This window comes from Pagrus major, chromosome 2, assembly GCF_040436345.1.
Source record: "Pagrus major chromosome 2, Pma_NU_1.0".
NCBI classification, from domain to species: Eukaryota; Metazoa; Chordata; class Actinopteri; order Spariformes; family Sparidae; genus Pagrus; species Pagrus major.
In genome coordinates this window covers 17,353,468-17,379,765 of record NC_133216.1, presented here as the reverse complement: position 1 = coordinate 17,379,765, position 26,298 = coordinate 17,353,468, and the positions used below count along the sequence as shown (strand labels likewise).

The 26,298-nt window shown below is 41.0% G+C and overlaps 3 protein-coding genes across 4 annotated transcripts; 1 reads left to right on the top strand and 2 right to left on the bottom strand.

The window, feature by feature from the left end:
• Positions 1-521: 521 nt before the first annotated feature.
• vtna (vitronectin a) lies at positions 522-6,610 on the top strand. Its single transcript, XM_073481357.1, has 8 exons — positions 522-629; positions 2,002-2,121; positions 2,700-3,104; positions 3,184-3,323; positions 3,411-3,567; positions 3,943-4,095; positions 4,178-4,672; positions 5,570-6,610. The coding sequence occupies exons 1-8, from the start codon at positions 572-574 to the stop codon at positions 5,686-5,688; spliced, it is 1,647 nt and encodes a 548-aa protein (XP_073337458.1). The 5' UTR covers positions 522-571; the 3' UTR covers positions 5,689-6,610.
• scarf1 (scavenger receptor class F, member 1) lies at positions 6,125-15,006 on the bottom strand. The gene is made up of 11 exons (XM_073481346.1): positions 14,821-15,006; positions 14,494-14,555; positions 14,247-14,348; positions 11,754-12,294; positions 11,461-11,679; positions 10,225-10,353; positions 9,317-9,423; positions 9,116-9,227; positions 8,761-8,885; positions 8,257-8,394; positions 6,125-8,161 (listed from the first exon to the last, which is right to left on the bottom strand). Exons 1-11 carry the CDS (start codon positions 14,919-14,921, stop codon positions 7,062-7,064), a joined length of 2,736 nt encoding a protein of 911 aa, XP_073337447.1. The 5' UTR covers positions 14,922-15,006; the 3' UTR covers positions 6,125-7,061.
• Positions 15,007-15,430: 424 nt separating this feature from the next.
• Positions 15,431-25,874, bottom strand: rilp (Rab interacting lysosomal protein). Of its 2 annotated transcripts, none has more exons than XM_073488419.1 (8): positions 25,437-25,874; positions 23,002-23,125; positions 20,785-20,906; positions 19,044-19,229; positions 18,586-18,755; positions 18,289-18,414; positions 18,089-18,187; positions 15,431-16,887 (listed from the first exon to the last, which is right to left on the bottom strand). In XM_073488419.1, the coding sequence occupies exons 1-8, from the start codon at positions 25,773-25,775 to the stop codon at positions 16,761-16,763; spliced, it is 1,293 nt and encodes a 430-aa protein (XP_073344520.1). In that variant the 5' UTR covers positions 25,776-25,874; the 3' UTR covers positions 15,431-16,760. The 2 variants fall into 2 exon arrangements, with proteins under 2 accessions (XP_073344520.1, XP_073344511.1); XM_073488410.1 differs by having other exon boundaries at positions 16,677-16,887; positions 23,002-23,128.
• Between the last annotated feature and the right edge of the window lie 424 nt (positions 25,875-26,298).

The window sequence follows — 26,298 nt, the reverse complement described above, 5'->3', positions numbered from 1 at the left end:
AGTGGAGGGCAGTAGATATGGCATCCTCTGTGGATCTGTTGGTTAACGGATTGTTATGGTGAGAATGATCAGATAATTGTTGTGTCAGCAGAGATCCTGTGGCAAGGTTAATTTTCTTCCTAGCTCTAGATGTCACAGTCTGTGTGGAGCAGTTGTAAACTCTTCTTTGTTAGCTTGTAAATGTCTGTCTAACTGTTTTATGAGACAACCCAACAGGGCCAAAACTCCCACTGACACCAGCTGCAAGCATTCAAGTCTTGCCCTTAAAGCAAATAAGAGAATAACAACAGATGATGTTCCTCCATCACTAAATGACTCACAGATTACCGTAAAAGAAAAGCAGAAGCAGGCTGATCACAGGTCATCAAATGGTCAAATTGCTTAAACATTTGTTTCCTATTGACTGCATTCTCTCTGTGTGACTCTGTTTATCTGCTCGAGTAGAAAGAGGCTTGCAAACAAGGTTAAAGTAAACAAAAAAGAGGGGTGACTGACACATGTTTCCAATGATTGGAAGCACACAGTCCTTCATTTCTTCTTTCAGTCTGTCCTCTCATACCACAGAGGCAACATGAGGCTGTGGGCTGTCCTGCCGCTCGCTCTGCTCGCTCAGGCTTTAGCTGCAGACGGTAAGTACTTTACAAAATGGTTTTAAAGTTTAGAAAAGTGTGTAAATAGAGGAGTGTTGGTGGTTGTTCTGTAGAGTATTATCATGTTACAGTCAGACTTGATAATAATGTGCTGGTGTCTGGTTGACAGTTTGTATATTTCTATCAGCAGCTACAACTAAATATTGAATAAAGTAACATTTAATACATTAATTCATTTCATTTTTTCTGTTTTTTCAACCATTAGTCCAATCAGAACTGTCTACAAAATACACATTGTTACAGTAGCTGATCGTAGCAATTATAGAACAGCAGATAAAGCAAATCATCATGTAATCTGTGATTACTTTTTACAAGTAAGTTTTATTGTTTTGTTTACAAAATGCCAGAAAAATGTGAAAATGCCCATCACAAATAGCGAGTACAGTCTTAAAATTGCTTGTTTTGTCTGACAAGTAGTCTGAAATCCAAATGTAATCATATTTTAAACTATATGAAAGTATGAAGAGCAGCAAATTATCTAATTTATGAAGCTGGAATTTGTGAATGTTTGGCATTTTTGCTGATAAATTACATTAACAGTTGAGCCAGAGTCTCAAAATAGTTGGTATCTGTAGGTCAGAACATCAAATAGTTATATGTTTCAGCAGTTATGAGTACACTTAAGTTACGAGTACACACTTTGTGTTGAAAAGTAGTGAGGACAAAAAAATGTTTACATGTTGTACAGGCGATGTTGACAAGATGTAGAAGGTATATGTGCTCTGATATAATGTGCTGTTTCTTGTATTTCAAATATGACTAATTTTACAATGAGGACTAAAAACCTTTCTGACCCACGTTTCAACTGCTGCATGCCGTACAAGATCACACAATTTTAAACCCTGGGTGGGTCTGAAGAGAACATATGCACTCTTACGCAAGGAGGGGATCCTGTGAGGTCAGCGTAGATAGTTACAACACAAAAAGTTGTGTAAGGGCTCAAAAAAATCATTTAATCTTATTTGTTTATTGTAATTTATTTATTCATTATTTCATATTTGAACTAATTATACTTTTAAACATGATGGAGAATAAGTTTGGGGACATGTCGCCAGAATCCCCAGTGTAAATGACACCTCTGTGAGTACATATCGGATACAATACGCAGGCATTTAATATACAGAATTTGCTACAATGATAGAAACACATATTTTTAATAAGAAAGAACAACATATCCCATGATGAGACTGGCATGGTGTCAAAGCCTCATGGGAGCTATAATCAAATAAAATCTAACTCATTTAATTATCCCAGGGAGGAAATTCATTTGGTCAGAAGTGCAGTACAAAAACACATCAAATTAAACAACAGAGACAATCCGTGTTCTTTAAACCTGACATTTTATCTACAGAGTCTTGTATGGGTCGCTGTGAGAATGGCTTTGACTCTGAGAGGAAGTGCCAGTGTGACTCCATGTGCAAGTATTACAAGAGCTGCTGCTTCGACTATGAGGTCACCTGTGGCATGACGAGTAAGAAACCCTCTCTGCCTATTTCTTTAAAGGGTAACTCCACTGATTTTACACATTTAGAGTGTTTACAGGTCTTGGCGAGTACTGCTGCATATGTGAAGAAAAAAAAAGTAGTATAAATTCTTTTGTGGCTCCAGAGGAAGTTGCATTAATCTGATCAATTGCCTCCAGTGCATTTGCAGTTGTATTGTGGGTAATGTAGGCTCCAGGTTTTGAAGAGCAGTCCACTGGTCTGCAATGCACTTGTATAACACTGTTAAACTCATTATGACCAGTTTAAAAACAAATTATCAAAATAGTAACAGCAGAATCAGAGATATCACCGTTATTCTGCTACATTAACCACAATGCAACTTTGACATCATTGGAGGCAATTTATCAGATTACATGCGGCGTCCTCTGGAGCCACAAATGGCTTCATACAACTTTTTTCACATATGCAGTAGTACTCCCAAAGATCTGTAAACACACTTTAATATGTAAAACTGGCGGAGTTACCCTTTAAAATACAGTCATGTCATAAGTCAAAATGGTTCCACAGAGGATGGTCACTGATATTTTACATTTTTTCCCCTCAGCTCGTGGAGACACGTACGTGTCTGCAGATGATGATGATGAGCTGTTGGAAGGCACCACTCCGTCCCCTTTTACTGCCACCAGTCGTCAGCTTAGGCCCGCACAGCAAGCCATCTCAGACTTTGGCCGCAGAGGACAGCAACATCCCGCAACCACACTGGAGATGACCAGACCTCCTCGATTGATGGACACCATATTTCAGAGAATACCTGTTATACAGAGGACACCCATTTCAGAGGAAGTCCCAGCTACACAGGACGTCCCCACCACGACTAAACCTCCTCAGACCACTGTTCCCAGCACAACAGGCACCACTGCAGCCCCCGACCCTGACGCCGTGGTGTGCAGCGGGAGGCCCTTTGACTCCTTCATGCAACTAAAAAATGGCTCCATATATGCCTTCAGAGGTGAGTGACCAAGTGACAAAGTGATCCCCTAATATTTAGATATTCAGAAGATCTTTCATGCTAATTCACTTTTTTCTAGGGGATTACTTTTTCGAGCTGGACCAGAAGTCAGTGCTTCCTGGTTATCCAAAGCTCATAAAGGATGTGTGGGGCATCCGTGGGCCTATCGATGCTGCCTTCACCCGCGTCAACTGTCAGGGGAAGACTTACATCTTTAAGGTGGGCACACAGGGAGTGACTTCTATCCATTTACACCGGTTTCAGGCATGTCAAATGCATGTTTAAATGAATCAAAACTTTCATCAGGGAAACCAGTACTGGAGGTTTGATAATGGCGTGCTGGACGATGACTACCCACGAGAAATCAGCGTGGGCTTCGACAAGATTCCGGATCATGTGGACGCAGCGTTTGCTCTGCCCGCTCCTGGTCACAACGGCAAAGAGAAGGTGTATTTCTTTAAAGGTACAGACAAATATCACTAAATAAATCCAGATATTAATTCAAAATATTTGGTATACTTAACATGAAGTTACTTAAAGGTGCCACACAGAAGAATTGGTCAGATTTCGAAATCATGGGGGGCAGCATATCACCAGAGTAACTGCTAACTCCTGATAACTAAGGCTTCAGTTAGCTAGTTAGCTCAGTTAGCTTCACCGGGGAAGTGTTGGTGTTGCTAAACATGCTTAAAATGCAACACATTTTATAGATGTCATACGTCAAAACTGTTATTCCTTCACATTTTGTTTAGAATTTTGAATGTATTCAACTAAAATTCTCACAAATAGGACCTTTAAATGATAAAGATTTAGATTTCCATCTTGTTGGTTTCTCCAGGTGAACAGTATTACACGTACGAGTTTTTGCACCAGCCATCCCACGAGGAGTGCATCACCATGTCTGAGAGTTCTCCGTCCACACTGTTCAGGCGCTACACTGACGTATACTATAACAACTATGAACGTTCCCTCAGCGAGCTCTTCTCCAACTGTGAGTTGTGATGTGAGAGATCATTTGTGCCTGTTTTGGGGTGTTGTCACTTGATATATCTTAATTACTTTCTAATGTTTAGTGCCCCAGCATCATGACAAACACCACTTCATCGAGAAGGACTGGAAGGGCCTCAAGGCTCCGGTGGACGCTGTCATGACAGGCAGAATGTACGTACCTCCGTTGAGGTCCACACGACGCCGCAACGACTACCGGTATGACCAGCAGTATGGACAGCAGTATGGACAGCAATGGGGCCAGCAGTATGGACAGCAGTGGGGTCGTAGGAGGCAAAGCCGCTCACCCAACTGGGGGTCAATGGCCGAGCGGGGGATGAACATGGGCCAGGAGTTTGCAGAGAGGGGTATGGAGATGGGTCTGAGGTTGGCAGAGAAGAGGATGGAAATGGAGGAGCGGCTCGGGCGAGACTGGGACAGACGGTGGGATCAAGACTGGGACCAGGACAGACGGAGAGATGGTTACCGTCAGAACAACAGAGGCAACTATGACTCCAGGTCGTTCTGGGAGCCCTTCCGGAGAGATCAGCCCATACAGACCGTCTACTTCTTTAAAGGAGGTAAGACAGCAGATTCATTAGTGGTGCAGTTAAGCTTTATGATAAATGAAACTAATTAACAACATATTCATTCATTCAACCTTAGACCTCAAGATGGTCCAACTGGACTCACTACCACTGCCTTGCTTGGATGCCCTGAGAAAAACTGAGATATTTATTACAACTAGAATGGCACTCAGTAGAGCGCATACCTCCGCCAAGGCCCAATAGTCCCCTTTAATTCACTCAAGCCTGTATTTAAATCCGCTAGATCCGGATTACATAACCTCCTTTGATGTGCTATTTTTTTATTTTGTGCAGACAAGTCATGGATCTTGTGCAGACACACTTAATAACTTCTTCCCACAAGACAATAAGTTGTGAGCACAAGACAAAAAAAAATCACCTTCAGGGACTTTAGGGCCTCTGTACAACTCAGCGTCTCGAACAGACCGACGGAACAAAGAGTTGCAGATGTCGAGAGTAGCTGGGAGAGGAGACAGGAACTCAGTGATGTTATTAAACTTTCCCCAGCTCTTGTCTGGCCACAGACGGCTTATTATAACTAGTTTCACATGCTGTGTATTGGTCCACATAACAGAGAAGCAGACGGAGAAACACTCACTCCGTCTGAATTTCTGCTTGATATTCAGTAGTTATCTATTTCACAAACAAGACTTAATAGAGAAAAGTTTTGAAAAAATGTTGACAGTGATGACGAATCCAAACTACTGTCATGTTATGTTCACTGGATAGCAGTGAGATTTTCTTTACACAAGGTCATTCCCAGCAAACATGAGCTGCTCCCATGGATAAAAATATCTTGCTCTTTGATATCTAGATATCAGTTTTGACCTACTTCTCCTCTCAAATTATCCACAGAGGGAAAATAACTGTCTTGTTTTATGTGTTTTCTAGACAAATACTACAGAGTGGACCTCAGGACCAAGAGAGTCGACCCCGGTTCGCCTCCATATCCCAGATCCATCGCCAAGTACTGGCTCGGCTGTTCAGACACCACCGGGGCAGAGAAGTAGTTTCAAGTGTTTTTAAATATTTTGCCATGGTCATCTGGAATACATTTGTACATTATTGATAATTCATTTTAACTGAAACAGGCCGTGTTGGCTGTAAAAAAAAAAAAAAAAAAGTGTGTCACACATGTTGAGTGTAACACATAACTAGCTGCACATCAACGTGAGCAAATATCGGAGATCAATCAAAGTCCACATACTGCTCGTCACGGCCAAAGTTCAGCTGGTTGAACTCTACTGTCATCTGCTGTCAATATCAGCTGAACCGCTTTATTAAACACATCTATAGAGAAAATATTCTTCAGTTGTATGTTACTTTATACTCCCTCTGAGGGAAATATTGTACTTTTACTCCACTACATTTATCTAAAGAATATAAATTAAAGATGTGAGCACCTACGGTTGTTCATTGATGTTTTCTAAATCATGTATCCACAAACTTTTTCAAAATGTTTATTTTCATTATTAAATGTCTACATATATACAGTGAAAATCAAAATATAAAACACTCATCGAGGAGGTTTCATGCACCAGATCTTGTCGTATGGTCACACAGATGCTGAGAGAAAAATCCTAAAATTGCAATAATGTGGGTTTTACCCGACAGCAGCATGACTGTGTCAGCAGAGGTCAGAGGGCAGGAACAGGTGGGTTCATGCTTGAGAGGAATTTGACCGTCGGTCATAGATGTGAAAAAACATTCTTATAATTCTAGTTTTGTGACCTCCATTGACTGGTTTGAGAGACCACAATAAAATACTACAATATATTTTTGACAGCTGCCTTTGACAGATATCTAAAGGCAGTACTGATGAAGAGTGAACCACACTTGAATATAAATGCAAACCTTGTTATTGTCTGTTCTTCCTTGTATTTTCATTTATGACAAATAAAAACATCAGTCCAGCAGCAGACTCAAATCTTATTCACGTCTCTGTTTTTTGCAGACAGTTCATGATGATAAACTGTGATATTTTTGCTGTTGTTTGCTCTTGTCTTTCTCAAACAACCCTGATGTTTGTGCCTTTAGGTCTGTTCATCCCCTCTGAGTCCAGGCCCAGACATTACAGTACTTGTCTGTATTAGTGTCGTGTTTTTGTTTCATTTCTCTTTCAACCTACAATATAAATTTAATATATTTTCTATAGCGATAGGCTAAAAGTTGAGGGTGTTTTTGTCACAAATGCTCCATACATCTGTACATTAGTGTTTAACAAATAACACCATAATTCAAGAATCACAGACGTGCAATTTACTCAGATTTACAGTAGTAACTAACTTTTTCCTTTTGTGTCTGTAATCTCATAACTGCTAACTGATAATAAATATGCAGCTGTGTTCGGATCAGACCTGCTGACATGTTAGTTTCTCAGAGGTTACGACTGTTTAATCATGACGTTTTCATAGCAGGGCTCAGCACCCTCATTGGCAATGACCTCAGTGAGACTCGCAGCGTCTCCTGCTGGTCCCACGGTCAGGTAGTTGCTCTCGATTTTTCCTGCGCTTGTGTCTCCCTCCGCCCTCAGATCTGACCCTGAGTCAGCTGAAGCCACCTCTGGCACGCTCTTCAAAATGGACGACAGCGGCCTTTTAGGAGTGCCGCCCTCCGATGGTGGGGTGTCACTATCACCGGTTGTGTCAGGAGAGTTTAGAGGAGCGTGCTTTCTCCTGATTGGCTTACAAACACTTACTTCCCCTCCAGGCGGCCCTCCCTGCTCCCACACACTGGCCCGAGCTCCGAGCTTCTTCCTCGGTGGTTTGATAATCCCTTCAGCTGTTTTAGGCTTGGGCCTGTTCGAATCCTGCTCCCTTTGTCTCTGGAGGCTGCCGAGCCGTCGCAGCATGGCCTGAACGGGGCCTTCAGAGCTCGACTCCGTCTTCGACACGGGCCGACCTGCTTTACCCACCGTCACATACACTGTGGTGACCTTATCTGAGCTCCCCACTTGAGCATCAGAGGCAGATGTTGGCAGCTGAGTCTCCTTATGAACAGCTGTGTTGGACATAGTCCGTCTTCGTCCTGACGCCCCAGGGACTTGCAGGGTGGCCCGGGATGGAGTTCTGTCTACTTCCTGGTCGCTTACCTCATAGGTTGATTCCCAATTGTCTGTTGCCTGCACGTCCACTTCATCTTCCCTCTCCTCAACCTCAGCTCCGTCCTCCTCCCCAGTTCTAGCTGCACCTCCCTGACTCTGGAGGGCAGACAGCATCAAAACCCCCCAGGGTGACTTGGGTTTGTTGCGTGGATGTCCAGGGAGAGCAGCAGGGTCCTGAGTCGAGCTGCGCCTCTCCTTGGGGCTGAAGCGGGTGCCCTCTGCAAAGGAGACAGACGGCCGCTTGGATTTAGCGATGCTGGAGGTGCGAGGGATATTGAAGGGCGAGGTGATGTCCTCGCTGCTGAAGCCAGACGGGTCCAAGAACATGTTACACTTGGAGCTCATCTCCTGGAACTCACCGCCCGCCACCGCTGGAATGTCTGCCAAAGAGATGGAGGGAGAAAAGTCCAGCCACATGAGATCAGATGGAGGGTAAAGAGGGAAATATATGTTTTTGTTGTATCCCTCTTCCTACCTTCTCTTGGAGGGACACAATAGAGCGCCTCTCCCTCCTCCTCGTCACTGTCGAAGGACGAGCCCTCGGTCACCCAGCCAGAAGAAGGAGGCTCAATGAAGCTATGGTTGAATGTCAGCTCCGGGTCATGGTGAGATACTGTGGTTGTCAATGGAATAAACAATAGAAGATGGTTATAAAGGCATTTTAAGACAAAAACTTTATTTTTTATTTCATTGTCTTGTATCAATAACTGAAGCAATGCCTGCTTCAAATATTCTAAATATGGAAGTGAGGACGGATATATTTTATGATGAATTTATATATTTTAATTTTCCAAGTAGATGGATAATCAAAATCAAATAAGTCTGATAGATAACTGGACTCTTCATGAGAATAGGTATTTTGCTGTGAATTACAAAATGGTCCATCTTGTCCTTCTTGAGTTTGTGCTCAAGCTGTAAACTACAATGTATTACTGTTTTATGCAATATGATTCTATAAATGCTATGCAGCAGGACTGACCAGTGACACGAGGCAGGCCAGAGGACCAGTTAGAGATGCAAGGAAGTGCAGCACCGATATTAGCCAGAACACTGTAGACGTGATATTTCATCCGAACTGACCAGCCTCCATCAGCCACAGTCGCTCTGGAAGAGAAAAGGTTACAGATTGTACTCTTGATGTCTTTCCACCCCCGGAAATGTCATGATCATATCAATTTTAAGGAAGAATTATGAAGTTAATATTTCCAGATTCTTGGTTATGTTACAAAAAAACGGTTCTGTACAATATCACAGCTTCCAAATCCAAAATAAGCCATTTAATCTCACAAATGACAGTGGGCAGTGATGTTGATAGAGGGAAGAGAGGTACAGACCTGTCTTTGCCATCAACAGGGCCTCCTCCACAACACAAACAGCAGAAGAGCACAGCAAGGAGCAACAGGAGCAAAGGAACCAGCACACCTGCTAGTACAGAGCCTCTCACACCTGCACAAAAACAAACACACATAAAGAAACACATAAATTAAGAATCAGGTGATGTAATTCAGGATGGATGGACGGAGGGATGGACGTACTGTTGGGACAGACACCAGTGACTGAGTTGCACTGGACGTCCTCACCACAGTCACAGACAGAGGAGCAGTTGAGGCCGAACTGCAGGGCTGGGCAGCTGCTGTTACAGCTAGAAAAAAAACATAAAATCACATAATTACATCACATCGGCAAACACAAAATCCCGTTTTAAACGCTGACTCATGTTCTGTTTGACAGTGAAAACACACTGTGATGACTAACCAAAACTGTAGCGTCAGAGAGCAGAAAATTAAAGGGGACTATGATGGAGATTTTACCCGTTTTAGCCAGCTCACCTCAAATTGCATATACAATAAAGATTCTACCAATAATCATCCAAAGCTTACTTTGTTTTTTGCCTAAATTATACATAAAAGTTCATGACTGCAGTGCTGTTTAGAGGCCGACTGTTATAGCAGAGGTTCCTTGAACGCACCAACGAGGCAGATGTACATGTTACATTAGACGCTAATGTAAGTTTGACAAAAATAAAACAATAATAAGTTCTTGTGTAGTGGTCCATGGGTTAAAACATGCAATACCTTTTGAGACTAAATAAATGTCTAACTTTTAGCTACTCTTGTTTTGTCTGTTAAGCTGATGATGTGGTTAAACACTGTGTATCTTAAAGAATTTCTTTAAGTTTAAATATTAGCACAAAAGCGTATCACATTATTCTCCAGGGTCAGCCAACCTTGAGAATAAAGACCCTTATCGATCTGCTGACATTACATCCTTTTCAGGCTTTCATAACAAAACAGTCATGACAGAAAAACACAAACAAACAAAAAAGGCTCAAAAAGTTACATTTCAGTTACTCTTGTTTGTATAGGTATCACAAGAATAATGTAATTTTGTGTGTGAGTGTGTGTGAAGTGAAACTATAACTATGCCCCGAGAGAAACATCACCTCTCTCCCTGGAAGCCTGGCTGACAGACACATCTTCCTGTCACGTGATGGCAGTTACCGTGGAAACAAGGGCTGCACGGGAAGCTGCAGGCGTCTCCGAACGTCCTGTTGGAGCAGGCCTTCTCACACCTGGCAAGAGGAAGCAATGACACAGATAATGAGGGCATCACACAGACCTACATTCATTTTCTAATCATAGCATCAACCTCACTACGTGTTTTAACTATTTAGACTGATGGTACTCTTTTCTTTTTAAACATGGATACTTGTCCCACACGTATACAGTATCAGTCCATACAAAATAGAAGAAGAAAGCAAAGACGAGATCAGAAAAGCATTTTCACACAGATTTAACTTTTAACCATTAGTAAAAAGTACAAGGATTAACTATAAACTCCATGAACTTATTCCAAAGCATGTTGTACGATTTAAAGCTGTATTTTCCTCCTTTCGGGCAGCTATTTGCATTCATGTCCATACAGTATAAAAAAAATCTATATACAAAGCTGAAACTTGCTTGAGGGAGGCAGTCTAACATCACATGTTTATATCAGTAAATGGCAGTGCAGTTGTGAGCTGTGACTGACTTTGTAAATCTCACTTTTTTTGAATGCAAGAAACTTCCAAATCCACATCATTCTTGACTTTCTGACTACACTGTCAGTTGGCTAAATGGACTTTGGATGACAATTTGCTGATGTTGGAACAAACAAACAAACTTTAAGTACATTTTGGCGCTAAATCTTTAGTACTTTTACTAGGTAGGATTTTGAATGTAGGATATTTACTTGAAAAAAGTATTTCTTCACGATGGTATTACTACTTTTACTTAAATAAAATAGATGACTACGTCTTCCACCACTGCAGGCTAATATCTTATGGCGGATGTTCTAAAACTTAAAGTTAAACTTGATATGTTGGCAATTTGTAGGAGATTTATAAGACTGATGAAGGCCAGTGGTATTATTTTGATATATTTTCAATTAAACTATTATTAAGTAGACTGTAATACACTTCAATATAATTGATTTGGAAGTTCCTCCATGCCTTTGACATGACATATGATATGTCAACTCTATAACTGATGAGAATATGATAATTTTGGGATCTAAAAACACAAGAAAATGTTGAGAAAGTGCCGGTTATTTCTTTTTCTCAAACATGAAAAAACTCACAAATGATGCAGTAACCTTCACTGACAACTGAAGTATAAGTTGGCCAAACATGCATCCACACCTGGGTCCAGTCCATCCAGGGTCACAACTCCAACATTTCCCAGTTTTTGGGTCACATGGTTCATTATTTCTGCAGTGTGGACACTTCATCTGGCAGCCGTCTCCATAATAACCAGGTGGACACGGGCGGTCGCATTGTGTCCCGTTCCAGCCGGGCTCACAGGCCTCACAGGCGCCATCAGTGGCAGAGCAGAGCTGGTTGTCTTTACAGAAACCACAGCTAGGACAGAGATAGGCAGAGTTAGCAGGAACACACAGGCGTTGAACAATAAAGTGTACCCATCTTACACCTACCTCATTATACAGCCGCTGCTATACTTCCCAGCTTCACAGGGCTGGTTGCAGAACTGACCCTGGTATCCCGGGTGGCACACACACTGGCCACTGACCGGGACACAGCTGCTGTGTGTGAGGTCACAGTTACACCGCCGGTCACAGCTGGGTCCCCACCAGCCTTCCCGGCATTCACACACGCCGGTTCGCTGATTACACGGCGACATGTAGCAGTTGCAAGTGCCGAGACATCTCAGCCCCCAGTGGCCCCTGTGGCACTGACACCGACCGGTCAGCTTGTCGCAGCCAGGGCCCACAGACCCACTGCTGACACACTGGCATGGCTTGAAGCAGGTTTGCGTGAACCAGCCCTCGTCGCAGGTGCAGTTTCCGTGAACGCGGTGGCAGTGACCGTGCAAGGCACACTTGCAGGAATACTGGCACAGCGGACCCCAGCGGTTGGTGTTGCAGGTGCACTCACCTGTGACGGGGTCACAGTGACCGTGTGGGTGGCACCGACACACCTGGCGACAGTCTGGTGCCCAAAAATCAGGAGGACAACCTGGAAACAAAGAGAAACAAACAAAGAGAATACATTCAGTACATAATACTTTAGAAAAACACTGAGTAAACACTGTATAAACTGGTGGAATGCATCTCCGTTTTATGATACTTTCTACTTCTAGTGCACTACATTTCGGAGAGATGTCTATAAGTGGTTAAAAGTCCTGCGAAAGCAACATTTCCTCTCTCAACTTCCTAAATGGTTTCTTTTAAATAGAGATTTATGTCAAAGGGAGTGTAATTATACACATTTCAAAACAAAGTCCAAAAAAAGAAAAACACATTTCTGAAAGACTTTTTTTTTTTAACTTATTTTTACTTCATTAATCATCTCATGACCTCTCAGATTTATCTTGTGACCCTTTGGTGGGGGCCTGACCCCTAGGCTGGGAACCTTTTGACTGAAATACTTAATATGTATACAGATATTTAAAACTAACTTCATTTTGACCTGTACAGCAGTAAAATGTTACTTAACTTATGCACTGTTGTATTGATAACAGCAATCTACTTTTTTGTTTTTGCAGAACAAGTACCTTTACTTTTGATACTTTATGTGCCGTAGACTGACACTAATCATTTCAAATGTACGACTTCTAGTGGAGTACAATTATACTGTTGTTTGGGGCTTTTACTCAGTGTTGTAAAAAGTAACCAAAAGTCATACTTGAGTAAAAGTAAAGATATCGTGTTCAAATATTACTTTGGTAAAAGTGAATGTGAGAGTGAATGTGAGAGTAAAAGAATCTGCTATTAATTGTACTGTATTGTAATTGTATTTTTCTGGCAGAGTAAAAGTAAATTATACATGTATTTCAGTCATGGAATGAAGTACATTTACTCAAGTACTGAGCAATTTTGAGAAATATATACTCTACATGGGTATTTCTTTTTCTGTGACTTTATACTTCCACTGCACTACAATTTGGAGGCAGATATAGAACTTTTTATTACACTAAATTTATTTTATGAATTTGGCAACTAGTACTAGTTACTTTGCAGATTACAGGCTGCATCAGAACCAAAGTGGTGCATCTATCAGCAATCGGACAAAAAAAAAACAACCCATCATCAGAAACAGCTGAATATCAGATCCGATAACTGGTATACTTAAGAACATTTAATGGCAGAAAAAACTTTTGATACTTAAGTTCATGTAACATCAGATACTTTAAGACTTTTACTCAAGTACTATTCGTATGGATGACTTTAACTTTTAACAAAGTAATATTTTAACACGATATATTTACTTTTACTCAAGTATGACTTTTGGGTACTTTTTACAACACCGATGTATTTACATATATGTATATACTGTATAGTTTGGGTCGACTGATTATCAGCCAAATGCTGATTTGATATTCAAACATTTTTCAGATTTTTGGAATCAGTGTTTTTTTAACCCGATTGTCGATTAAAATGAAATAAATAAAAAATATTGTTAAAAAGTACAATATTTGCCTCCAAAATGTTGTGAAGTGGAAGTATAAAGTAGCAGAAAATGGAAATACTCAAGTTAAGTAGGAAGTACCTCAAAATTGTACTTAAGCACAGTTCTTGAGTAAATCTACTTAGTTACATTCCATCGATGTTTTTACTTAAGTTAAATATATGAATACTTCTTCCACTATTTGTCAACAGTGACTCATGTTATTGTGGTTTTCTATTAAATTTCTCTATATTTAGAACAAATTTGCAATGAGCCACATCGTACAGTGTGTGTTAAACAGCAGCAGGTCACATTTCATTTAGGGGAAACATTTACAAGTTTATGATGTTGTTTTGCTAAAAAAGCAATATCAGTATCATCTTAAGGGACCCAAAATTGTCACTTCTACACAACAAAAACTGAAATATTAAATGCACTGTGTGCATTGTTAATTAAACTGACAAAACAGACACATCAATTTGACTGATGGTAAACAGCTCCTGATGTTTATAGTAACTCACGTGTTTTACAGTGAGCTCCGTAGTAGCCAGGTGGACAGCGACACACTCCAGGATACACACAGATCTCATCCTTGCCGCAGGCCTGGTCACCCTCACACACAGCTACACACACACACACACGCACACACACACACAGACACACACACACACACACACACACACAGAGATATACACCATACCAGTGAATGGGAAGCCAGTAAAAACAGAAGTCCTGTAGATTGCTGTCCAGCAGGACACTTAAACTCACGTATAGTACACTCTTTTCCCTCTTGACGCCATCCAGTGCAACAGACCAGGGTGGACGGGTTCCTAGATACACAGAATATGATCAAGTCTGACACTTAGCAAATAAAACACTCTATCAAAGCAGGAAAAAACATCTACAAATGCTAGCAATAATCTAAGGGAATACTAAGAAAGATAAGAAGATATCAAGCATGTATTCAGAGTTGTCCAGCACAGCCCAAAACTCCTTGAAATATATATATATATAATACCTACAATTTGTCACAGGAATAGTACTAATATCAAGATTTAAAACAGTCAAAAGTTAAGGTGTGAGGTTGAAGTGTACCTGATATTGTGGCAGACGTTCTTCCCAGCAGGATCTAGAGTCTGTGAGGAGGACAACGAGCAGCAGAGCAGAGCACTCAGAGCTCCGAGGAGAAGATTCATCTCCACACAGTCCGATAACCAAAAGCCAGGACCAAATGTCTTTCTGTCTCACGTCTTTACGTCCAGAATTCTTTTCTTTCTTCTCTTCAAGGGAGCACAATGAGAGGCAGTATCTCTCTTTCTGTCTACCCTCCACCCTTCCCTCCTTCTTTCTCTCCTGTGAGTCGTCTTGTGGCTCCGGCGCAGCCAGAGAGGTCGAAGCCCCCAGGTTTCCTCTTCCCATTTCCTGGGGAAGTCAGAGCCACTTCCTTCTATTCAGCCAGACACAGAGCTTTTTAAAGATGGTCGAACACTAACACACAAAACTCGCCGCACACACTGGTGGTGTACAAACACACACCCCTGATGTTCACCCTTTTTCCCAGAATGTATTGTTGACAGTCTTCCAGGACATGATGAAGAACGCCTTCACCCTCCTTATAAGTCAGTACAAAGATGATGACGTGATCACTAGGAGCTCCTCTAGAAAATGTGTTTTTAGTCGTGTGAAAAAAAATGCGTTGAGATCATTTTGATTTTCATACAATTCTGTGTTTATTGGATTTTATTGAATCTTGAAATCTTAATATCACAGATAATCCACATTTTTGAATTGTTTTTATCACATCCCATCAATAAAATTCACTCTGGTGGCAACTGACATCTTAAATCTCTTTTTCAGCAGCAAAAAATCTGCATTAAAAACATGCTTACAAAAATAAAACTGTGAACCCAGTATTTTAGGAGAACAAGATCTGATTGGAAGGTCATTCATTGTCTTTCAGCAAATACAACATTGCTGGTCGGTCTGTTATTGTCTGAGTAGTGCTATGGTTGAACACTTAGAGGAAACAAAAGGGTCAGACAGAGTAAATGTGGAAACTTTATGGTAACTGGTCAGCTAATGGTGGTAGGAACTAAAAACAACTACAAGCCTTTTTCTCATTTCCACAAGTAAACTCACAGCTTCCCTTTAAAGGAAAGTAACCCGTCTGAAGAGGCTGGTAAACCAGCCAGACCACATGTGCTTACACACACAGATTCTTATGCATATTTATGGCACCTTCATCACATACAAACCAGACAGGAGCTTTGGCTCTGTGCAATGACTGAAAATTAATTAAAATATATTTTTAACAAGATAAGTTAAGGCTTAAGGGGTTTTAAAATGCACTCACCGTTGGAAGAGACTGGTTATATATGACTACAACGTTTTTTTTTTGTCCTGGAGCATAAAAGTGCTTCTGATAATGAAAAATATATGAGTGAACACGTGGCTTATAAATCTCTCTATTGAGGTAAAATGTATTGATTAAATCTGTGGTAAAATCTGGATTATTAGTTATAAAATTAGCTAACGCCCTCTTGTGGAGAAGATGTGAACCTAATACACTTTTCCCCATAATACTAGAGGGCAGAGTTTCATTTCAGAATGTATTACTTTGTTATATCTTTGGTTTTTGTTAAAACTGTTTGAACCTCTACATAAATATCTATGTGTAATAACCCATTTCTTTTTTTTAATAACAATAAAACTTCTTGTCTGTGTGGTGAGTTAACAAGGTTGCCTCTTAATACTGAGGTACACTGTACCATATATACTGCAGTACTAATTACCACTTATCACTTCTGTGGGAAAATAAGGGGATTTTGCAGAGAGTGAATTCAACAAAAGGGGAAATGAAAGCAACATAAAGAAAGCTGAGAAGTTTGTTCAAACGCGTCCACACTTTCTTTCCTCACATTCAAATGTCCACGTAATCCTTTGCCTGAGCCACAACCTGACTGAGGAAGAAGTAGTGAATGAGGGAAGAAGAGAGTCTGTTTCAGTTAAAAACTTCTCTGTGGTCAGTACCGGGCTCAGGAGGGCAGTCGCTGCTCTCTTTCATCGGTGGCCTCTGAGTCTCCGATGATCTCCCAGCTGGAGGCAGAGCTGCTCATGTGGGTGGGGCTCCGGCTGCTGCCTGACCGCGTCAGGAAGCCAAAGCTGTAGCAGACAGAGTGGAACAAACAGGCCTGAGGTCAGATCTGTAGTCAGGGATTACAGCTAAATATAGTCCAGGATTGACAAAGTCCTCAGTACAGTGACAGCAGCAGCTCAGCAGAGAGATGGAACTACTCTGATTCACAGATGACGTCTGCTGTGTTTGTCTGATTTAGTTTATAGCAGCTGATGCTTTGGTCCACTTTTATTGCCCTTACTTTGCATTTAATGCGAGTTAGAGCACACACCACTGCAGTGTTTTGAGTTTAACTGATCATTCTCTACTTGTTTCTCTTTGTAGATTCTGGGCTAAAGATATTATTTTATGTTTCTTAATTTATTTTAGATCATCTGTACCATAAGTGACATTGCAAAATGCATTAAACTGGCTGTCTGATAAAGCTAAAGAGACCCATAACACATCTTAACCCAGCTTTATTTTAAGTCCCTGGCCAGACAAGAGTCGTCAAACACATTCTTCACTTAATCAGATTCTCAGTCAAGGGGCTTTCCTTCACTTAGACTTTCCCAAAGTTACTGAGTAAGTAAGATTTCCTTCCCTGCAAGTTTTTCACTCTGGTAATTTCCAGTCTTTATTCTACATTAATCGACTCTACATATGCACATTTCAAGAACGACAGACTTTGAAGTAGTAAATAGCAAGTCTACTTAATTTCTTCTGTTGATTTGCTGAATTACTACTGGGTAATGAATTACAAATTGTAGTGTAACCATATTACTAAAATAAAGCACTCTAAGAGCTTCATGTTTCAATTGATTATTCATCAGGTTTCACATCCATTCCAGGAACTTTGTCCCATGTCTAACATTTCTCTGTCTCCCTCCATTGCTTCTAGCAAATGCCATTAAGATAATCCTGAGCTAGCCTGTCTAGATAAATCCTCTAATATCAGTCTGACCTCTGTGTCATGAGAAAACGATTACTAGCACAACTAAAAGTTATCCAGTGGCCTATTTAATGATGAGATCTTCTTCGGATCAGGTCACTTAACTGACACAATAAAGCCATGCAAGCAAGGAAATGAACTTTAATGTTCTCAAAGCAAAAACACAAGCAGGGACAACCCAACTAAAAACCACAGATGAGGTCGTCATGTCTGGCTATTTTCAGACCAGCCTAGTGGTTTTAAATCTGAGTGGTGCAGTGAAGCAGTGTAGCAGTGTTTGCCGAAGTTTTACTCACAGGTTTCGAATGCGTGACTCAGCTGGTTTGTCAGTGCCGTCAACTACTGTACCATCAACTTCTGTCTGCCCAAACAGAGAACTCCTCTCCTCCTCGTCACTGAAAGAAGAAAAACAGACTTTCTTCTCTTCTGAACATATTTCTACACCAGCCCATTATTTCTGGATGTGATGAATAGGTGTTGTGTGCTTATGACAGACCTGCTGGTACATTCATTCACAGGAATCCCGAGCATCTTTGCCTTGATGAGCTTTCTCCTTTTTTTGATGGCAGAGCCAACGGCTTCTAACAGGAAACCCGGGCACCTCTCCTCATTCAGGATCTCCCTGCAGAAATGCACCAACATTTTCATTAAGAGTTCTTCAAAACTCAACCATAAGAAATTAGATCACCTACATACCCATGACCTCAATTTACTAAAATGTGCCACTTCAGAACTAAAGCGTGTCCTAAGAAGGATACAAAACAAAACGTGTCCACACACTCAGTAGACCCACCTCTGATAGTAGTTGAGCTCCTCCTGCACCAGGAACAGGTTGGTTTTTAGCTCGTTCCTCTCGAAAATGATGTCACGCACCTCCTTCTTGGTGAAGCATGGCTGATCGGGATCCTTCCGGTCGACCGCTGATTTTTTTGTTGACACAGGAGCTGATTGACTTGGACTGGCCTGATGGTAGACAGAGAGACATCAGGTCATACAGACTACAAAGATGTTGATAGTTTCTTTTGGTTGGAAACTGCCTTGTTTGATTGGTAGTACAAGCTTTGAATTTGTTTGTAATCTCTAAGGGGTGGTTTTAATACCATAAATAAGTGTAGAAGTGTCTCTGAATTTGAAAGGTGAACCCACACAGTTTTATAAACTAGTAGACTATCATATATTTTTTGGACATGAAATAAAGGGAACATAAATGAACTCTATGTATGATCTATCATTTGTAAGAGGCATACGTACAGGGCCGTTGCTGTTGGTTCTGTCCAGCTGTGCTTGGAGGTTTTCGATCTCTTTGTTTTTCTCCTTCAGGTCGGCCTCCATGTCGGCCTTCCTCTCCACGATGCTCTTCAGCTGGGCCTGCAGGACGTCCTGCTTGTGTCGCAGCTCAGCGTTCATCTTCATGAAGCGATCCAACTGCTCCTGGAGCTACAAACACACACACACACACTGTTACACATGAACTACAATTTTTCATTACTCATCACTTAACAGGTTTAAAGTCAAAAAGATAGTTTTCCATATTTCTTCATTCTGTCAGGTATAAAAATAGTTAAACCCAAAACCAACAAGACAGGGCACCTAAAAAACAATCTATCTGTATCTATGAGTGGGGTGAGAATTTCTCCATGCGTGGGATTTGGACCAGATGTCTGGGGGAAGGAATGAAACCACACGATGTCAACACAAGTGTAGCATTCATTTTAAGGATGATAAAAATTCCAGGCATCCATTTGAGCAAATACTGACACTGGTTCAGCTGACCATGAGCTGTTTCTTCAGTGTTTACTCAAGTCAACTGACTGCAACTGAGCAAAGAATTAACAAATACACACCCAGTTATGGCTGCTATTCAAATCATGTGGTACATGTGCCTTGACACACATACAGGCACGTGCAACACACATTAACAAGATCTAAGCTGTGTGGGGGTGAAAACTCTGCCCTGACTTGTCTTAAGTGCAGTTAAATCCTCAACCACTGACTATGTGTATAACCTCTGCACTCTTTCCCTGATAGTAAAAAACACTTCCTGTCCTCCAGTGTGTTTATTGGTGTGGTTTACATGATCTAACTTCTATGACGCTGCCTGTGATACATGGTTGTGTGATCAGGTGTGTACGTAACAAGGCTCGTACAAAAGCTACACTCTTAGCATGACAGTAACATAATAAACATTATTTGTTTCTATGCGAACAGCCAACATGCCTTCAAAGAAACCGACCTTTGTAGCCACAGTCATAAACATTATAATAGCCTTTTCTCTCTGCTCTCTACAAAACTCTAGAAACCCAAAACACAATTAAATATTGTAGCTGCAATAAGTGTTGCTTCTTGACTTTTAATGAGAACGTGTCAGTGACGGAGCAGCTCCGTCACTGACTGTGGGCAGCCCATACACACACACACACGGGTCGGAGAGCCGTGTGGTGTACACGGCTCTCCGACCCGTTTACGTCGGCGTTAAAGACATCCCATAATTATCCATTCCCTTAACTGTTTAGTAGTGTGATCAAGGGTGCACGCTTGCTCGTCCTACTATTTCCGGGATACATACATACTCACACAATCAGTAGACACTCACAAATGGATGAAACGCTTCACACTCACCTTGTCCTCGGCCATGCAGGCAAAACGGAGGCGAAACCATTACCGCCCGTAAAAAGAGTGGGACGATGGAGGAAAGAGAGAGATCGCATGACACGTGTGTTTTTTATTTTTTTCATGGTGATTGTGTGGCCAAATCACGTGTTTTGTTTATGGGGAAATGTTCACCTTATGTAGATATTGTACAGTTTGTTTGTTATTTTCACTTTTGTAAATATTTGCACTGCTGCATTGTGGAGGTTGGTGTAATTAAAAGGTATTTTCCCTATATAATTTTTCGACTACGCCATCGTTTTTTCGTTTTTGAGGAGTTTAAAGTAAAACCCTGCTACATGAGCAGGAGAATCGTCATATGTTTGTGTTTGTGTCTCCTTACCGCCTCCACCTCTTTGGAGATGGTGGTTATCTCCTGGACTTTGGCCCTCAGCTCATCTCTCTGTCTGTCCACCACCTCCTTCAGCTTCAGCATCACCTCTCGCTCCTGCCGCTGGACACGGTCTGCACACACACACACACACACACACACACACACACACACACACACACACAAAGGTCAGGTAAAGAAAGCCGTGGCCCTGAATGTACATCCTTTTTGTTAAACTTTTTCCTGTCAATCGATGCAATGATTATTACACTGCATTATATAATAATTATATAGTGGATTGATTGCTAATTAAGCAGTTTTACTGATCTGAAGCGTTGAATAATCTATCATGCAATAAACTAAGCATGAGAAATGTTGAAAGTAGTGTGATGACTGCATACAGGGTATAAACATATACAACAAAGCTGGATGTTTAATTCCAGCCATTCCTGCCATTTACATGGTAAAAAATATGACCATAATAATTCTCTTTTAAGAAAATGTGTCATAAATAACATGAACCAGAAGAAACTATCATGTAACAGGTTATTGCCACGAGCTTTCTTCTAATCAAAGTGTTGTATTAGTGACAGAGAATGCTGCACGTGATCTTGATATGTTTTACACGGAGTTAAAGGTTCAGCTAATCAAAATCACAAAAAATATATACATTATCTTCTGCTTGCTCCTTGTGTTTTATCGTCTTGCAGATCGTTTTGGTTTCATGCCTCCAGGTTTTGAGATATTTGTCTCTGAGGTAATGCTACCATCCCAGCATATTGAGATAAACAGAATATTTTGTTGCGCTGTAAGCACTGAAAAAAATATTTGGAAAACTGATCACAGCGAATCTGTGGATTATCTAGAGTAAATGATACTTTTTGTTTGGAAAGATATGTTATTGTTAGACTTTCTCAGTTATATTTTTTAATGCAAACAGACCACAAATAAAAATAAATTCAGCTCCATTGTATGGGAGTGGATGGAGAAATCTCTGACGTGGATATCTCAAAACCTCAGCAAATAAAAAAAACAAAGCTATCGCACAGGTAGATACAATTCAAGGTGAGATTCTAGACAAACAGGTCAAGCAGAAAAAAATAAGGCATTTCTTTTAAACCATTTACTGAAGTCCCTTAAAATTAAATTCTTTAACACAAATTGAAATCAACTAGTATATTTGAACTTCACCATACCTGATTAAAGCACGGGAGCCTGATAGCGGTCACATTCATCACATGAAACTAATCACAACATTTCATCTGCCACTTGGCCTCTTGTCAAATAAATCACAAAAGGATTAAGACGTCATGTTTTTCCTGTCAGCATATGAAAACATAAACAAGATCCAGCGAAGAGACTCCACCCTCTGGCTTAGAGTTTTCTACATGCTGATATTTATCGGCGACACGAGAGAAGAAGGGAGGATATCTTTTCTGTTGATGAAAAAGAAAAAACCCACACTGCAAATTTGGACCTTTTTGGACCTTTTTTTTTCATTGCATTGTCTTTATGTTTACAGGGTAAGCACAGCCTCCACTGAATCCTGTCCCTCCTGTGAGAAATGCTGCTTCAAACATAACTGTTCAATTAGAAACCAGTTGGACTGCTTTCGACCTCAGAGCATTTGACTGTTAACCCACTGCTTTGAATCTGTCCAGCAACCGATGGGGAAGCATTTTTCACGGACAGTAGTGTCACATACATTTGCATTCTTGGACTGGAGAAGGAAAACTAGATAACCAAATGGTGTTGAGGTTGATTTGCTTGTTTAAAGAAGAGCTGATGGCAAGGCTGGATAAGTCTTAGGGGTGTTCAAGGGATCATCAGGGCACTTAGGACAAATTATGATCCAAATATGTTTGGAAGAAATACTTGGTGTTTCCATGCTATTGACAGTGAAAGCAATGAGATATTAATCATGCTTGATTGTTATTTTGATTTATACATTAATTTGTTTATACTGTTTTGTTTAAACATGTCACAACTCATGCCTGGGATTTAGAGCCATCTTAAATAACACAGAGATTGTCCACTCAACTCTCACAGAAGGAAAGAATCCCCATTATTCCCTTGGGCTTTGGTTCAGTATTGTAACATCTCCATTTCTGGGACTGTCATATCACTACTATAAACACTTTGTAGTGTGCAGCAGGGAAAGGCTGCTTTTGGAATGACTCAGTCTTTTTGAAAGTGATTCGGGAGCAAACACAGTCCAGACAGACATACCTCCCTGCGCATGGCTGCCCTTCAGCCTGCTCTGCAGCTCCTCCCTGTCCTCCTGGAGCTGCTGTACATGAACCTGCAGCTCCTCACACCTCCTTCTCCACTGCTGCTCCTTCTGCTGCAGCTCCTGCTTGAGAGGATGAGAGACAGATGGTAAAACCATAGGCTCAGAGACAGGACATGCAAAAATGTAAAAGTCTCTTGAGCGTGTAGGAATTTGGCTTCAGCAAAGTAGATTGCATCTAAGTGGGTGTGTCAGTTTGTTAAGTCATTTGTTGAAATGTTTCCAAGACATCTCAACAATAAGTTCTGACTTCTCAGGAACAGACGTTACAAAGTAAGCACAGTTAAAGATGAATCAGACAGCCCTATGATCAATGTATGTCAAAACAAATATTGATCTTGCCTTTATAAAACCATTTAACAGACTCGTTGTCACACACAACTGTGACAGTGAAGTTCTTTGTTGTGTTGATAAACCATTACACATATTCAACTTCCCATTTCTGTCTGTACTCTACTCATGTCACAGCAGCATTTTAAAGCGAATCTGTTTTATGTCCCATATGAACTAGTTCAAACTGCATGAATGTCACACTTCATAACACCATGGCCTGATCCGTATGCAACATGACCACAGAAAAAGACAAGTATTTAAGTAGCAAAATGTTCTTAACATCTGCAGTTTTGGAGCACTGGTATTTGAGTAGTGTTTGTTTATTTTGTGTGACACTTTTTACTTTAATAAAGTACAACTAATTGAGAAAATTAAAATGTAAAAGTAACTTAGTAGTTAAAAAGAAAGCTATATTTGACACGCAAATGGCTGTTTGTTTACTTTTCAGAATGGAGTTTTACAAATGAGGCTTTATGGAACATACACGTGCCCGGATTAACCTGCTTACGGGGGCCTTGGGCAAAGTTTAGCTGCTGGGGGCTCCTATTAACCCCTGATATCATGCGCTCAAGTGCATATTCTCATTGAAAGTTCCTGTTAACCTAATTGCCACAAACCACTTACCCTGCCCAGTGAACCTGCCCTGGGGCCCCGTGGCCCACTTCGTCCCGGTGGTAGATCAATGTACAACAAACAATGCTATACAACTATTAATGCTGTACCATACTAACTCTTTAATACTATGTTTTAAATCATTAATGATTGTTGGACATCCACATTTAGCATTAATAATGAATAGTCTGCAGTATATATAAACTTTGATACACACCAAATGAATTTAGGATACTGCTAATATGCTACTTTTACATGATGTTTGCTAACTTGGGCGACTATAAGTATACAAAGACTTCATCTATGCAGTATTACTGATTGTCAGTGTTGTACAAAGTACCCGAAAGTTAACTTTAACTATTGATGTTAAATGTAATTAAGTATCAAAAGCACATTTCTGGCAATTAATGTAAATTACACATATATCAGCTGTATATCTTGGGTCTACCGATTATCGGCATGGAAAATTATCGGACCGATACCCGATATCTTTTCTGATTGCCGATAAAAATAAATGTATTTAAAAATGTGCTGCTTTGGCTCTGGTGCAGCACATTATCTGCAAAGTAACTAGTAACTAAGGTTATCGAAGAAATATAGTGGAGTAAAATGTACAATATTTGCCTCCAAAATGTAGTGGAGTGGAAGTATAATATAGCAGAAAATGTAAATACTCAAGTAAAGTACAAGTACCTCAAAATTAGACTTACGTAAGTACTTGAGTTAATGTACTTATAAACAATAAGCACATGTCAAAGACTTCACCTATGCAGCTTCATTGATTAGCTAGCTAGCTTCTTTTTAGCTAAGGTAGTAGCTAACATTGGTTAATTGTGCAATACCCTGCCAAGTAGCGAAAACACTGCTGTGTCACATTACCTGGCTTAACACACACATTTAACATGACAATGGCAAATATGAACTATTACGGGAAAAGGTTATTGTAATGGTTAAATATCCCTACTGTTAACTAGTTAAAAGTTAGCTAACTGCTAACTGTCACGCCGCGGTTGCCTTGACGACACAGGCAGGGCTCGGGTTAAAGATGGCGGCTTACCATCAATTAGTCAGGTAACTGACAGCTACAGTAGCTAGTACAGTTTATTCTATAACGCCAGGGTCTACACAATCAAAACACATATAGTTAGCTTAATAATTTCGATTAAAAATGTTCTTTACAAGCCTTCTGTATCTTTTTTAATGTTTTTGTTATATGTTCATACGTCCGCTCCATGTGGAAGGCGTCGGCCATGTACCGTCGCTGGTTTCCTCTGGGCTGCCTGTCAGCTCACGTTAGGTTGACGTGAGTCACGACACAGAAAACAGGCGAAACACTCGCTGCTATCGTTGAAATGAAGCACTGTTACACAGCTGTAAAGTCAGTATAACACACACAGAGGGTAGACAGCCCTGGCGCCGTCTCTCTCACCCGTATTTCATGTTTATCGCCGCCCTCCTCGCTCTCCTTCCCCGCACGTTTCTTCTGCTGCTGCAGCTGGATCGTCTCGAAGGTCTTCAGCAGCTCCTCTTCCTTCAGCCTGTGAGCGTGGTTCCTCGACGCGAAGCTCTCCAGCAGCTCCAGCACTTTCACTATCTTCGGCACCAGACCCACGACGCTCTCTTTACCGCATCCATCGATAAGTTTCTCCACCTCGGTGCCGATCAGTTTGGCTATTTCATACACATCATCGACAGTCAGAGCCGAGGACGACCTGTCAAAACAGCCCTCCATGGATTTGGTCTCTGAATGCGCTTCATGTACCTCCATGTCCGGACAGCTCGCTTCACATGCTCCGTCTCAACTATCGAAACCGACAGCGACTAAAACAGGCGGATCGTAAAACGAGATAATAAAAGTGAAAACAACAATGTAGAGCTGGTGGGAAAGTTTAAAGCGCGTCCCGCGTGAAGCCACCGACACGTCTGAACTTGAGCTGCTCCTCTTCCAGCAACACGTCACGCATCTTCATGGTGTGGTCACATTAAAAAGCCTGCCAGAGAAAAAAAGAAAGATACAAGGACATGGAGTACTCTGCATTGGTGCATGCTACAGGGTGCAGGACAGTACTCATGCAGGCTTCTCGCTGCAGGATCCTCCTACTTTCCTGACCAATGTAATTCGAGTACACACACACACACACACACACACACACACACACAGAAACAGACACACACACACAACATGCAGAAACTCGCCTGCCAAGTCGAGCATGCATGCTGATGCACGCAGCAGGATGTGAACATTGAATTTCCTCTGTAGAGACACCAACAAATGCTGACCTTTAACCATC

What these genes read in the sequence shown, in the direction of transcription:
- vtna (XM_073481357.1), top strand. Translation starts at nt 572, where the DNA reads ATGAGGCTGTGGGCTGTCCTGCCGCTCGCTCTGCTCGCTCAGGCTTTA. An exon ending in GGTCACCTGTGGCATGACGA is followed by an intron (nt 2,122 to 2,699) that starts GTAAGAAACCCT and finishes TTTTCCCCTCAG; the next exon opens with CTCGTGGAGACACGTACGTG. An exon ending in GGAAGACTTACATCTTTAAG is followed by an intron (nt 3,324 to 3,410) that starts GTGGGCACACAG and finishes AACTTTCATCAG; the next exon opens with GGAAACCAGTACTGGAGGTT.
- scarf1 (XM_073481346.1), bottom strand. Translation starts at nt 14,921, where the DNA reads ATGAATCTTCTCCTCGGAGCTCTGAGTGCTCTGCTCTGCTGCTCGTTG. An exon ending in GGGAAAAGAGTGTACTATAC is followed by an intron (nt 14,349 to 14,493) that starts GTGAGTTTAAGT and finishes GTGTGTGTGTAG; the next exon opens with CTGTGTGTGAGGGTGACCAG. An exon ending in TGGCCTGCCTCGTGTCACTG is followed by an intron (nt 8,395 to 8,760) that starts GTCAGTCCTGCT and finishes TGACAACCACAG; the next exon opens with TATCTCACCATGACCCGGAG.
- rilp (XM_073488410.1), bottom strand. Translation starts at nt 25,775, where the DNA reads ATGGAGGTACATGAAGCGCATTCAGAGACCAAATCCATGGAGGGCTGT. An exon ending in GAACCAACAGCAACGGCCCT is followed by an intron (nt 18,756 to 19,043) that starts GTACGTATGCCT and finishes GTCTACCATCAG; the next exon opens with GCCAGTCCAAGTCAATCAGC. An exon ending in GAGTCACGCATTCGAAACCT is followed by an intron (nt 16,888 to 18,088) that starts GTGAGTAAAACT and finishes TGTCTGCTACAG; the next exon opens with CTTTGGCTTCCTGACGCGGT.